Genomic DNA, 15,268 nt, shown 5'->3' on the forward strand with positions numbered 1-15,268 from the left:
GACGAGCTTCAATGCCATACAACTCTCCTTACGAGGCCTCCAACTGCTCTTAAATGCAAGTAAAACTAAATGCATGCTCTTCAACGATCACTGCCCGCACCTGCCCGCCCGTCCAGCATCACTACTCTGGACGGCTCCGACTTATATGTGGACAACTACAAATACCTAGGTGTCTGGTTAGACTGTAAACTCTCCTTCCAGGCTCAAATTAAACATCTCCAATCCAAAATTAAATCTAGAATTGGCTTCCTATTTCGCAACAAAGCATCCTTCACTCATGCTGCCAAACACCCTTGAAAAACTGACCATCCTACCGGTCCTCTACTTCGACGGTGTCATTTATAAAATAGCCTCCAACACTCTACTCAACAAATTGGATGCAGTCTATCACAGTGCCATCCGTTTTGTCACCAAAGCTCCATATACTACCCACCACTGCGACCTGTATGCTCTCGTTGGCTGGCCCTCGCTTCATACTCGCCGCCAAATCTACTGGCTCCAGGTCATCTACAAGCCTCTGGTAGGTAAAGCCCCGCCTTATCTCGGCTCACTGGTCACCATAGCAGCACCCACTTGTAGCACGCGCTCCAGCAGGTGTATCTCACTGGTCACCACCAAAGCCAATTCTTCCTTTGGCCGCCTTACCTTCCAGTTCTCTGCTGCCAATGACTGGAACAAACTGCAAAAATCACTGAAGCTGGAGACTCATATCTCCCTCACTAGCTTTAAGCACCAGCTATCAGAGCAGCTCACAGATCACTGCACCTGTACATAGCTCATCTGTAAACAGCCCATCCAACTACCTCATCCCCACACTGTATTTATTTATCTTGCTCCTTTGCACCCCAGTATCTCTAATTGCACATTAATCTTCTGCACATCTACCATTCCAGTGTTTAATTGCTATATTTTATTTACTTCGCCACAATGGCCTATTTATTGCCTTGACTCCCTTATCTTACCTCATTTGCACTCTATGTATATAGACTTTCTGTTTTCTTTTTTTCTACTGCATTATTGACTGTATGTTTTGTTTATTCCATGTGTAACTCTGTGTTGTTATATGTGTAAAACTGTTATGCTTGATCTTGGCCAGGTCGCAGTTGCCAACCTGTTTAAATAAGGTGAAAATTATGCCGATTATTTGTTGAGACGTGTATGTGTGGATTTCATATCGTGGATTTACAAATTGTTTATGTTTAATAAACACACAATGGGACGTTTCATTCTAATGCTTTCATTAAGACTCTCTTCAGTATACATCACACCTGATCTCACCCTATTCTGCATACACACAACCGTGCTTTATAATCAAATACTAAATATACCTACACATACCCACATACTAACAAACACCTACTGTCAAAATAGTTTAGTCAGGTTTGTCTGATGGGGACTTAGAACTTATGATAGCTGACTTGTTTTTACCCACAACATATTTATGTCCACCATGATGGGTTTAACAATAATGAAGTCATTCTGTATCTACAGTATAGGACTCAAATATAGCTGGGATAGATAAACACTCATGTTGAAAGTTATTATCTGTGTGTATGTACCTGAGGGAGTGTATGTCTGTGTAATCTGTATCACCTGTCACTTCCAGGAGGAGGAGGGTCCAGAGGTGCTGCTGGTGAAGGAGGAGGGGTGTGAAGACAGTCTGGAGAACCCTGAGGGGACCATGGTCATGGAGGACAACCAGACTACACCTCCTCCTGAACCCACAGAGGAACCAACTGAGCAGCACAGGACCACACACAGTCTCACTGAGGTGAGCCTACTGTGAACTACTGTCTGAATGGTATTAGTTCAGGGCCCGTATCCACAAAGTGTCTCAGAGCTGATCATAGATCATAATGAATGAGACTATGTAGGTGAGGAGCTGATCCTTGATGGATAATGAGACTCTTTGTGGATACTGGCCCAGATCTTGATTCATTTTGTGTGAAGTGTCAGACCATGCCTTTGAATTATCAAACCATTAGTGTCAAGTAATCAATTCAACTAACATGTTTGCATCATACTCATAGCAATCCCTCATTGCCCAATCAGAAGATGCTCCATAGCAGGGTGCTCATATCAGATTTCTTGATCCAACATCCTCTCACTCTGTATCTCTTACAGTCAGTAGACATGGAGGATGGGAAGCCTGATCTGCTGCTGGTCAAAGAAGAGACAATAGAATATGGACCAGAGAGCATTGATCTGCTAAGTGGACTAAAGATGGGGGAGCAAGGTAAGGGAGAAAGACATATAGCCCACATACAGAAATAGATCTTCAAGTGCACCTGGCTATTGTTTTAAACAAATTATAATGTATGAACTTGACCAGGTGATTGTCAAACAAAAACTCCATATGTAGAGTTCTCTGCCATGTTTGTAAAGTATTTTGTAACCGCTTCCTGCAGGTGGTTTGCTGGAGGCTAACAGAGACTGGGTGGCCATCTTGGATTCTCAGACTGGTGCAGCCAAGGGCCCAGGGGACGACATCACCGAGCAGTCCAGGACCAGAAGCGACATAGTGGAGGTCAGTGGATGGGACAGCGTCTTCAACTCTAGGCTGGGGAACAACACTGTTAACCACAACCAGAAACAGACAGTGGAACACAAAACAACAACCAAACTTAATCTCCATGACAACAGACTGGCTGAGACTGAGGCGAGGCATAGATTTGGTCTGCAGGGACGGGGAGGTGTCAGTATGCGGCGGAAGAGAACAGACACAGACTCGGCTAGCGATGCTCCGTCCTGCTCCTATATTTGTGATTCAGAGAGACTGATGGTGCCTCAGGTTAACTCCCTAACAAGTGCTGCCTTCAGCCATCCTTCAATAGGATCTATCAACTGGAACATGGACCCTGCGACAACACAGACACTCACTGGCCTTCATCCTCCTCATACTTTCCTAATGTTAAACCAGACAGACAATGCCAGGGCATCAACACTAAATGGCTACACAAGCCCATTGACAAATGACAGTAGTAGTGGTAGTAACGCTATCAGCAGATCCGGTGGCAAAGAGAAGCGCTTCCCGTGTTCATTCTGTGGGAAAGCCTTCAGTTTCCCCAAACAGGTGGAGATCCACCAGAGAATGCACACAGGGGAGAAACCATTCAGCTGCCACCTTTGCCAGGCTAGTTTCTCCCACTCCTCCAACCTGAATAGGCACCAGAGGGTCCACACAGGGGTGAAACCCTTCAGCTGTACCCAGTGTCACATGCGCTTCGCCCAGGCTGGTCACCTGAAGAGGCACCAGAGGGTCCACACAAGGGAGTAATCCTACAGCTGCCCCCAGTGTGAAAAGAAGTTCTCCTGCCAGAACCAGCTGAAGATGCACCTGAAGGTCCAAACGGGATAGAGGCCTCCTACGCACTGCAGGAAGAGGTTCTCAGAGAAGAGCTACCTCAGGATACACCAGCTGAAAAACCAATCCACTCTATAACAAAGAAAGTAACCATTCCACTCGATATCTTCTGACTTTTAGATCAAACAAAACATAAAAGACAATTAAATATAATTGTAGTCAGCAGGAAATCTCTACAGATGCATTTGGAGTACAGAGAGTAACATATTTTAGTGTTGAATATTTTTGGGTAGAATATTGCATCTAGACAAGGCATTTAAGCAATGCAAGAACTTTCCATTATACATTTCAATCTGGTTCCGGGGCATCATTTGAAAGCTTATTATATTTCCAACATGACTAGCTAAGTTCTAAAATACGGTCTTACAGTGTTAGGCTTTGATAAGGCACTTTAGACAAACAGATCTGCATTTTGTTGCACATAGAATGGAGTCATAAGTGCATTCAAGTGCGTGTTCCACATCAAATTTTCCTCACAATACGACAAACATGCTCATTCTGTTCAGGACAACCCAGGGTATGACATATGTCATCCTTGTCACTGTACATCAAACATGACGAACGTTGATACCCCAAATGACACGGGTTTTCAAATGTGAAACGTGAAGTGCACATTTTTGTTGACAAGCACCATTACTGCAGGAATGAAATAATACAGTTTGATTGTTTAAGAAATCTAAAAAGTCTCTCTTTTTGTTTACAATCATTCCACGACACTTCTCACAAAAATGTCTGTAGCGTCCGAACGGTTTTGCCTGCAAACTAATATGACCCCTCTATGGAAAGATGAGGCGCTTCCGAACATGATGTTCTCCGTTTTGCTCTACGACCCCCATAAGTGTCACAGGACTTGTCAGAAGGTAACCGGTGCTGATTAAAACAATGAATGGAAGTAATGGGGGTAGTTTTGTGCCTACCCCCAAAAAATAAGAATACACTAAGATCGTGTTGGGAAAAGAATAAGATTTCAAATGATGCACACCTGACCCAGATTGAGATTTATAACGGAAAATGTTTGCATTGCTTAAACAACGATAGTAATTGTGTTATGGTGGGAACAGAGGGCTGTGTAATTTTTTTATTTTTTTATAAATAGAAGTGTGCTTGCTTCAGTTCCTCAACATCGAAGCTAGGAGCTCAAAAAGCACCTTATATTTGAAGGCTCTTTCCTTGAATCATAAAAGATCATTATTATGTAGGAACTGCACGGTTTGGAGAGGTGTGTGTCCACTTGGAGTCACCAGTTAGTCCTCACTTAAACCCTTGTCATTTGTTGATCTTATGTTGCACCTACCCCCCTTTTTTCCAATATAATTATCATGTTACTGAATGTATCCAGAGTATTTTCAGATTTCGTAATCAACAAATGTGGCAAAGTCCAGTAAAATGAACATGAAATCAAGTGTCATGTTTGGATTGAGTCTTGTCAGGTGAACTGCTGTGTCCTCACCTTTAGGAGATCATGGGGAAATGATCAGACCAAAGTGTTCTCTTTCAACTGCTACCATGGGAATGCATATACATTTACATATTTCTTCTGTTGGAAACATTTCAATATGGCCCTTTCCATATAGACAAAAATGTCCACAAGTGTAAAGGGTGAATGAGAACATTTCTCGAGTTCATTATGTTTTTCTGTTGTTGAGACGTGTATGTGTGGTTTTCTTGTGTATTTAAAACTTGTTTATGTTCAATAAACACAAAATGGGACTTTTCATTCTGAGAATTCCATTGAGACACTTTTGTATACATCAGGGTCTGTATTAACAAAGCGTCTCCGAGTAGAATATTTGTCATACGTGCTGAGAATAGATACATTTTACTCTGATGGGTAAAAATAAAAGCTATGCGTGAAGCCTCTTTAGTGATAAGAGCCATGCCTAGTTGATAGATACAGTATTTAGGAGACGTCTTAACCAGCTTAAAGTTACCAGCAGGTGTCTTGATGATAGAAAAAAAGCAGCAATTCAGTGTTTCTTGCACCACATGTAATTGCTGTGGAGTCTTTGTAGTTCTTAAAATAATAAATCCATAAATAATTTAGACTTACATGCAACAGTATCTCTTGCACTTTTTTGGATTTATAAGCTGGAAGTAGAAACTAAAATGTTGTTGTTCATTATTTTACGCCAATAAGGGGAGGGGTGGTAGGGTTAGTAGAAAATAATAGAGTAAAATAAAATAAAATAAAGTTGTTTATTTATATATGTATTTGATGTGTTATGGCGGTGTAAAGGAGGCGAAGTCAGGTGCAGGAGAGCAGAGTAGAGTAAACATGAGCACTTTTATTCCGTTCAACAATAGGCACAAAAAATGACATTAAGTGCCCAAAAACACGGAACATAAACTATAAAAGTATCGCGCGTGAACATACACCATAAACAAAGAACAATTACACACAAAGACATGATGGGGAACAGAGGACTAAATACATGTAGCTTGATTGGGGAATGAAAACCAGGTGTGTATGGAAAAAGACAAAACAAATGGACATATGAAAAAGGGAGCGGCGATGGCTAGAAAGCCGGTGACGTCGAACGGTGAACGCCGCCCGAACAAGGAGAGGAGCCGACTTCAGCGGAAGTCGTGACAGTACCCACCCCCCCTTGACGCGCAGCAGTTCGGGATCCAAAACATCTGCAACCGGAACCCAGCACCTCTCCTCTGGACCGTACCCCTCCCACTCCATGAGGTACTGAAGGCCCCACGCCTCGAATCCAGGATGGAAAGAATTATGTACGCCGGGCCCACTCGATGTCCCAAGGGGGAGGAGGGACCTCCCACACCTCAGATTCCTGGAGCGGACCAGCTACCACCAGCCTGAGGAGAGACACATGGAACGAGGGGTTAATACGATAATCAGAGGGAAGCTGTAATCTCACAAGGTCCTTTGCTGTTGTTCTGGGATTGATTTGCACTTTTCGCACCAAAGTACGTTCATCTCTAGGAGACAAAACGTCTTCCTGAGCGGTATGATGGCTGCGTGATCCCATGGTGTTTATACTTGCGTACTATTGTTTGTACAGATGAGCGTGGTACCTTCAGGTGTTTGGAAATTGCTCCCAATGATTAACCAGACTTGTGGTCTACAATTATTTTTCTGAGGTCTTGGCTAATTTCTTTTGATTTTCCCATGATGTCAAGAAAAGAGGCACTGAGTTTGAAGGTAGGCCTTGAAATACATCCACAGGTACACCTCCAATTGACTCCAATGATGTCAAATAGCCTATCAGAATCTTCTAAAGCCAGACATACATTTCTGGAATTTTCCAAGCTGTTTAAAGGCACAGTCAACTTAGTGTATGTAAACTTCTGACCCACTGGAATTGTTATACAGTGAATTATAAGTGAAATAATCTGTCTGTAAACAATTGTTGGAAAAATTATGTGTGTCATGCACAAAGTAGATGTCCTAACCAACTTGCCAAAACTTTAGTTTGTTAACAAGACATTTGTGGAGTGGTTGAAAAACAAGTTTTAATGACTCCAACCTAAATGTATGTAAACTTCCGACTTCAACTGTATGGAATCATGTAGTAACCCAAAAATCTTTTAGATTTTAGATTGTTCAAAGTAGCCACGCTTTGCCTTGATGACAGCTTTGCAGACTCTTGGCATTCTCTCAACCAGCTTCACCTGGAATGTTTTTCCAACAGTTTTGAAGGAGTTCCCACATGTGCTGAGCACTTGTTGGCTGCTTTTCCTTCACTCTGTGGTCCAACTCATCCCTAACCATCTCAATTCGTTTGAGGTCAAATATATCCCTTACACTGCCTGGAGGTATGTTGGGTCATTGTCCTGTTCAAAACCAAATGATAATCCCACGAAGCACAAACAAGATGGGATGGCGTATCTCTGCAGAATGCTGGTTAAGTGTGCCTTGAATTCTAAATAAAAAATCGGCAGTATATCAAATACTTGTTCTCCCAACTGGATAGGTTGGGAGAACATAGGTACCCTTCAACTGTGAGAGACGGAATCTAAAACAAAAATCCAGAAAATCACATTGATGATTTTTAAGTAATTAATTAGCATTTTATTGCATGACATAAGTATTTGATACATCAGAAAAGCAGAACTTAATATTTGGTACAGAAACCTTTGTTTGCAATTACAGAGATCATACGTTTCCTGTAGTTCTCTATTTTTGTCTCATATGACCACATGACCTTCTCCCATTCCTCCTCTGGATCATCCAGATGGTCATTGGCAAACTACAGACGGGCCTGGACATGCGCTGGATTGAGCAGGGGGACCTTGCGTGCGCTGCAGGATTTTAATCCATGACGGCGTAGTGTGTTACTAATGGTTTTCTTTGAGACTGTGGTCCCAGCTCTCTTCAGGTCATTGACCAGGTCCTGCCGTGTAGTTCTGAGCTGATCCCTCACCTTCCTCATGATCATTGATGCCCCACGAGGTGAGATCTTGCATGGAGCCCCAGACCGAGGGTGATTGACCGTCATCTTGAACTTCTTCCATTTTCTAAAGATTGCGCCAACAGTTGTTGCCTTCTCACCAAGCTGCTTGCCTATTGTCCTATAGCCCATAAGTAAATAACACAAACAGCACTTACAGTTGGCCAGGGAAGCTCCAGCAGGGCAGAAATTTGACTAACTTGCTTGTTGTAAAAGGTGGCATACTACGATGGTGCCATGTTGAACGGTCCTCTGTAGCTCAGTTGGTAGAGCATGGCGCTTGTAACGCCAGGGTAGTGGGTTCGATTCCCGGGACCACCCATACGTAGAATGTATGCACACATGACTGTAAGTCGCTTTGGATAAAAGCGTCTGCTAAATGGCATATATATTGAACGTCACTGAGCTCTTCAGTAATGCCAATCTACTGCCAATGTTTGTGTATGGAGATTGCATGGCTGCATGCTTGATTTTATACACATCGTAGCATAACATTCCAAAATATCTTGAGGGGAAGGTTTTGAGGGAAACGTTTACGTATGATTTGACATGTTTTCTTATTTTTCTTACAATTTTTATCCTGTTTTAGCATGTAAAAATTATTGGAACGATCAGAGGTTGGACCTGAGCAAATGTATAAGTACTTCCTTACACATATAGAATATTTTTTGTGTGGTTGAAATAGCCAAATCCACTAATTTGAAGGGGTGTCTACATACTTTTGGCCATGTAGTGTAGTTGAAGGCTTTTTCTTTGCGTAATAAAAATGCATTGAAACTACTTAGGAACTGTGCAGTTTGGAGAGGTGTGTGGCCACTTGGAGAGACACCAGTTAGACTTCTCACTCAAACCCTTGTAATAGGTTTTTCTTATCTTGCACCTACTCCAACGTTTCAATGAATATTTTTTATTATGTTACTGAATGTATCCAGAGTATTTTCAGATTTAGTTATTGACAAATGCTGTGAAAAGTACAGTAAATGTCAAATGCACATCAAATCAACAGTGTCATTTTTGGATTCAATTTTGTGTCAGGTGAACTGTTATGTCCTCACGTTTGGTCTTATAATTTCCATATAATCTCCAAAGTGTTTTCTTTCAATTGCTACCATGGTAAATCATATGCTTTGTACAGTTCTTCTGTTAGAAACACTTCAATTTGGCTCTATCCATATAGGCCAATATCAACAAATGTAAGGGGTTATCAAGTGTGGGACCATGCCTTTGAATAATCAAACCATTAAAGACTGAAGTAATTATTATACCTTTATTTCAACAAGGAACCCAGACTAAGACCAAGGTCTATTTTACAGCTGGGCCCTGCATATACATGTTTACACATACAGTTTAGGTACAATGATTAAAAAACTACACAAGACAAACAAAAAACTACACAAGACAAACAAAACTATCACAAAAAAAAATACAGCAATAGATTTCATTTACACAGGTTATTCTACTAACAGCACAAGAACTTGCATTCCCCGAAACAGTTACAAACAATACAAAAATAAAAATGCTCCAATAAATATTTAAAATGAGCAACAGGGGGACAAGAGTCTCAAGTTTTAAGTTTAGTTTGCAGGCTATTCCATAGGCAAGGAGTGCAACAGGAAAAGGCAGTCATACCCAACTCTGTGGAAATCGCATGGGCCTCAAGTGTAATCCATGCTTGAGACCTGGTTTTAGGAATTCTAATTCTAATATTGATGAGTGATGATAAATAAGAAGGCAGCTTATTCAGAAGTGCTTTATAGACAAACACGAGAGCATGTTGTTCTCGTCTCACGGACAGCGAAGTCCAACCCACATTATGATATAAAACACAGCGGTGAGTTCTGTAGCTTAGCACCCGTAATAAACCTAAGTGCACAATTATAAGTAGAATCCAGCGATTTAAGTGTTGATGCCGTAGCATGCAAGAAAATATTATCCCCATAATCTATAACAGACAAAAGTAGCTTGCACAACTTGTCTTCTATTTGTAGAGGACAAACATGTCCTGTTTCTATAGAGGAAGTCTAGCTTGATTTTTAGCCGTTTACAAAGTTAATTAATATGCATTTTAAAAGACAGTTTATCATCCAACCATATCACTAAGTATTTATATGCAAAGACCTGATGAATTCGAGAACCATCTAAGCTCGTAAGTGCAAGTGTATTTTCAGCCAACTTTTTGAACCTATTAAAAATCATAAAATGTGTTTTCTTTGCATTTAAAACAAGTTTCAGCTGTATAAAATACCCTTGTAATATTTTAAAATCTGTCTCTAATAGTGATAATGCTTGGTCAGCCGTTGAAGCGATAGAGTACATGACAGTGTCATCAGCATATAAATGAATTTGACACTTTCTTATCTCATCACCGATATTGTTTATGTAGAGAGTGAACAGTAATTGACCAAGTATAGAACCTTGTGGGACCCCTTTAACCAACTCCAATGGCTCTGACTGGATGCCGTCGAAACTCTAACAGCCTGACTTCTATCCTTTAGATAGTCATGAAACCAACGACAGACATCCAGGCCCAGTCCTATTGACGACAGCTTACCCAAAAGTATCGCATGGTCTACAGTGCCAAAAGCTTTAGATAAATCTGTGAACAAAAAGGCGGCACAGTACTTTCTATTATCTAGGGCATTAGTAATTTCATTTACAACACGTACAGTGGCCGTAATAGTACTGTGTTTAGGTCTGAAGCCAGATTGATTACTAGAAAGAGTATTGTTAACGGTTAAAAAAGATTGTAGTTGCCTATTCACCAATGACTCTAGAAGTTTAGCCGATCAGGAGAGCTTAGAGATGGGCCGATAATTATCCAATTCACTACCATCACCTCCCTTGAGGAGTGGTAAAACAAAAGCTGTTTTCCAAGATTTAGGAATCTTTCCTACGACAAATGTTTGATTAAAAATGTGCTTCACTACACCAGCAATAATAGATGCCGCACACTTGAGTACATATGGATCCAGATTGTCAGCGCCTAAAGATTTCTTAGAATCTAGATATCAGATAGTGCAGATAAGACCTCATCTTATCTAATCAAAGCAAACTAGCATCTCTGCATAGTATCAAATCAGCAAACATGTTTGCATTGTACTCATAGCCTTCCTTCACTGTCCAATCAGAAGATGCTCCATAGCAGGGTGCTCATATCAGATTTCTTGATCCAACATCCTCTCACTCTGTATCTCTTACAGTCAGTAGACATGGAGGATGGGAAGCCTGATCTGCTGCTGGTAAAAGAAAAGACAATGGAAGGCGGACCAGAGAGCATTGATCTGCAGAGTGGACAAAAAATGGGGGAGCAAGGTAAGGGAGAAATGCATATAGCACATTGTCTTCCAACAGGTAGCATCGCTTCTATGCAAGGCTCATCCCTAATCAGTGCTGGAGGGATCGTCTCACTATCTGACATACAACAATGCATATAGTCTACATACAGTAATGCACCTGACAATTGTTTTGTTCTTCTTCATTCATAAAATGAAATCAGGACAACTTATGTTTGCATACAAACGCAGACATAATAAATGAACTTGACCAGGTTATTGACAAAAAACAAACAAAAAAAACTAACCTCTTCCTGCAGGTGGTTGGCTGGAGGATAACAGAGGAGACTGGGCGGCCATCTTGGATTCCCAGACGTGTGCAGCCAATGGCCAAGCGGAGGTCATTGGATGGGACAGTGTCCTCATCCCTGGGCTAGGGAACAACACTGTTAACCATAATCAGATACTGACAGCCGAAAACAAAGAAACATCCAAACTTAGTCTCTATGACAACAGACTGGCTGAGACCAGGGCGAGGTATAGATTTGGTCTGCAGGGTCGGGGAGGTGTCCGTATGCGGCTGGAGAGAACAGACACAGACTCGGCTAGCGACACTCCGTCCTGCTCCTATAGTTGTGATTCAGAGAGACTGATGGTGCCTCAGGTTAACCCCCTAACAGGTGCTGCCTTCAGCCTGCCTTCTATAGGATCTATCAACTGGAACACGGACCCTGTGACAACACAGACTGTCCCTGGTGTTCGTCCTCCTCACACTCTCCTAATGTTAAACCAGACCTCGGACAATGCCAATGCCTCAACACTAAATGGCTGCACAAGCCCGATGACTAATGACAGTAGTAGTAATGCTATCAGTAGATACGGTGGCAAAGAGAAGCACTACCCATGTTCATTCTGTGGGAAAGCCTTCAGTTTCCCCAAACAGGTGGAGATCCACAAGAGGATACACACAGGAGAGAAACCATTCAGCTGCCATCTTTGCCAGGCCAGTTTTTCACACTCATCCAGTCTGAAGAGGCACCAGAGGATGCACACAGGGGAGAAACCATTCAGCTGCCACCTGTGCCGGGCCAGTTTTTCCCACTCATTCAACCTGAAGAGGCACCAAAAGGTCCACACAGGGGAGAAACCATACAGCTGTACCCAGTGTGAGAAGAGGTTCTCGCGCCAGCAGCGGCTGAAGATGCACCTGAAGGTCCACACAGGAGAGAGTATGTTTGCCTGTACCCAGTGCGGGAAGAGGTTCTCAGAGAGGAGCTGCCTCAGGATACACCAGCAGAAAATGCACACGGCCCATGTATAGAGTATAGTGACATCATAATCTAACTGAGCAGCAGCAGTTAGGGAGAGCTCCTTGTAAAATGTTATTCTTTTTGTTAAATTATTTTGTATTTAGTGAACAGTTTGGTTGTTTCAATGCAGTGCTGTGTTCTCCACATCTGGAGATGTTAGTAGATGTTTTTCCTTTGAGAAGATTGTTTGTTTTTGAGAGAATGATCAACCTGACTCTAAAGACTAGATTGTCTACTAAGTCACCTTGATCATCTGGCAAGAAGCAACAAGGGCAAGATTGAGGGACTTAGGGCATCAGGACAAGACAAGATAGAGGATAAAACCAACAGAAAGAAGGAATTGATTTGGAGGATTTCTAAAGGAAAGACAGTACAAGACATTAGAAAGTCAACCAACAAACAAAAACACACACAAAGGAGAGGTAGGATTGTTCTGGACAATGTAATTGGTGTGTACAGTGTTAATTACACAACTAATAGCATTATATTTTCATTATAAATAGTGCATTATTTAAAACCGTTACATGCATGTCAGTGGAGGCTGGTGGGAGGAGCTATAGAAGGACAGGCTCATTGTAATGGCTGGAATGGAATGTATGGAATGGTATCAAACATATGGAAATCATGTTAGACTCCGTTCCTTTTATTCCATTCCAGCCATTACAATGAGTCGGTCCTCCTATACCTCCCGCCAGCCTCCACTGACATGCATCAATACTCAAATTCTAAAAATAACAATGGCAACAGTAGCAGAAGCTTGGCATATTCCATTTGATCTACTAGCAGAAAAAAACTCTGAACATTATAAACCGCATCACATACTAAAACTGCTGAGGGAAAATCCAGAGACATTGTTGGCTGATTACACCCTAATTGGAGACTCTGTTCACAATGTTGACATCAGCTAACCGCTCGCCCCCACACCATCTGCCCGGTACAGTTGAAACCAGAATTTATCCATGAAGAGCACACTTCTCCTGGGAGCCAGTGGCCAATCAAAGGTGAGCATTTGCCCACTGAAGTCGGTTAAGAGGCCGAACGGCAGTCAGGCCAAGACCCTGGTGAGGATGACGAGCATGCAGATGAGCTTCCCTGAGACGTTTTCTGACAATTTGTGCAGAAATTCTTCAGTTGTGCAAACCCACAGTTTAATCAGCTGTCCAGGTGGCTGGTCTCAGACCATCCCGCAGGTGAAGCAGCCGGATGTGGCTCGTGTGTTTACACGTGGTCTGCGGGTTGTGAGGGTAGTTGGACGTACTGCCAAATTCTTTAAAAACAACGTAGGCAGGTTTTTGGTAGAGAAACGAACAGTCAATTCTCTGGCAACAGCTCTGGTGGACATTCCTGCAGTCAGCATGCCAATTGCAAGCTCCCTGTAAAACTTGAGACATTGGTGGCATTGTGTTGTGTGAGATGCCTTTTATTGTCCCACGAACAAGGTTCTTGATATGCCATGGCAAAGGAGAAATGCTCACTAACAGGGATGTAAACACATTTTTGCACAACATTTGAGAGAAATAAACTTTTTGTGCCTTTGTAACATTTCTGGGATCTTTTATTCCAGCACATGAGAAATGGGACCAACAATTTACAATTGTGTTTATATTTTTTGTCAGTATATTCTTTAAAAACAAGTTACCTACTGACCTTCAGCATGCATATAGGGAAAGGCACTCAACTTGTACTGCAATGACTCAGATTACTCAAATGACTGATGTTTGGCTCAAATAAATGGATAATAAGATGATATTTGGAGCTGTATTAGATTTATTAGATTTCAATGTTGCATTTTATGTTATTAATCATGATTTGTTATTGAAAAACCTCACGTGTTATGGCTTTACATCACCTGCAATCACAATTACTATATCAGAGTTACTTATCCAATAGAACTCAAGAGAGTATTCTTCAATGGTAGCTTCTCTAACATCAGATATGTACATACAGTGCGGTATCCCTCAGGGCAGTTGCCTTGGGCCGTTACTCAATTTTTACAAATTATTTGCCACTTGTCTAAAATGACAATGTATGCTGATGATTGCACACTCTACACATCGGCACCTACAGCCAGTACCTACAGCATCTGAGACTCTTCACAAGTAGTTAGTCAGTGTCAGAATGGATAATTAAAAATAAACTGGTCATAAATACGTCTACAACCAAAAGCATTGTATTTGGTTCAAAGCATTCTCTTAGACCTAAACCTTAACTGAAGTTGTGCATAAAGGGTGTGACCATTGGATGAGTTGAAGAAGCTGAACTCCTAGGAGTAACATTGGATGGTCAGTTATCATGGTCAAGTCATATTTGGCCTCCCGGAGTGGTGCAGCGATGTAAGGTGCTGCATCTCAGTGCTCGAGGCGTCACCACAGACACCCTGGTTTGAATCCAGGCTGTATCACAACCGGCCATGATTGAGAGTCCCATAGGGCAGTGCACAATTGGCTTAGCGTTGTCCGGGTTTGGCTGGTGTAGGCCGTTATTGTAAATAAGAATTTGTTCTTAACTGACTTGCCTAGTTAAATAAGGGTTAAAAAATATACACTGCTCAAAGAAATAAAGGGAACACTTAAACAACACAATGTAACTCCAAGTCAATCACACTTCTGTGAAATCAAGCTGTCCACTTAGGAAGCAACACTGATTGACAGTAAATGTCACATTCTGTTGTGCAAATGGAATAGACAACAGGTGGAAATTATAGGCAATTAGCAAGACACCCCCAATAAAGGAGTGGTTCTGCAGGTGGTGACCACAGACCACTTCTCAGTTCCTATGCTTTCCTGGCTGATGTTTTGATCACTTTTGAATGCTGGCGGTGCTTTCACTCTAGTGGTAGCATGAGACGGAGTCTACAACCCACACAAGTGGCTCAGGTAGTGCAGGGCAACAACCCAGCAGCAGGAG

General features: G+C 41.9%; 1 protein-coding gene across 3 annotated transcripts in view; it reads left to right on the forward strand.

Moving 5' to 3' along the window:
- LOC124019089 overlaps positions 1-14,110 on the forward strand; it is a 31,322-nt gene extending 17,212 nt beyond the window's left edge. For all 3 annotated transcript variants that reach the window (XM_046334448.1, XM_046334451.1, XM_046334449.1), the window contains 5 exons: positions 1,607-1,771; positions 2,125-2,236; positions 2,409-2,527; positions 10,980-11,091; positions 11,372-14,110. In XM_046334448.1, the coding sequence (XP_046190404.1) occupies positions 1,607-1,771; positions 2,125-2,236; positions 2,409-2,527; positions 10,980-11,091; positions 11,372-12,372 (1,509 nt within the window). In that variant the 3' untranslated portion in view covers positions 12,373-14,110. The remainder of the gene's footprint in view (positions 1-1,606; positions 1,772-2,124; positions 2,237-2,408; positions 2,528-10,979; positions 11,092-11,371) is intronic.
- The last annotated feature ends 1,158 nt before the right edge of the window (positions 14,111-15,268 follow it).

The sequence above is a fragment of the Oncorhynchus gorbuscha genome, unplaced genomic scaffold (assembly GCF_021184085.1).
Source record: "Oncorhynchus gorbuscha isolate QuinsamMale2020 ecotype Even-year unplaced genomic scaffold, OgorEven_v1.0 Un_scaffold_7:::fragment_2:::debris, whole genome shotgun sequence".
NCBI classification, from domain to species: domain Eukaryota; kingdom Metazoa; phylum Chordata; class Actinopteri; order Salmoniformes; family Salmonidae; genus Oncorhynchus; species Oncorhynchus gorbuscha.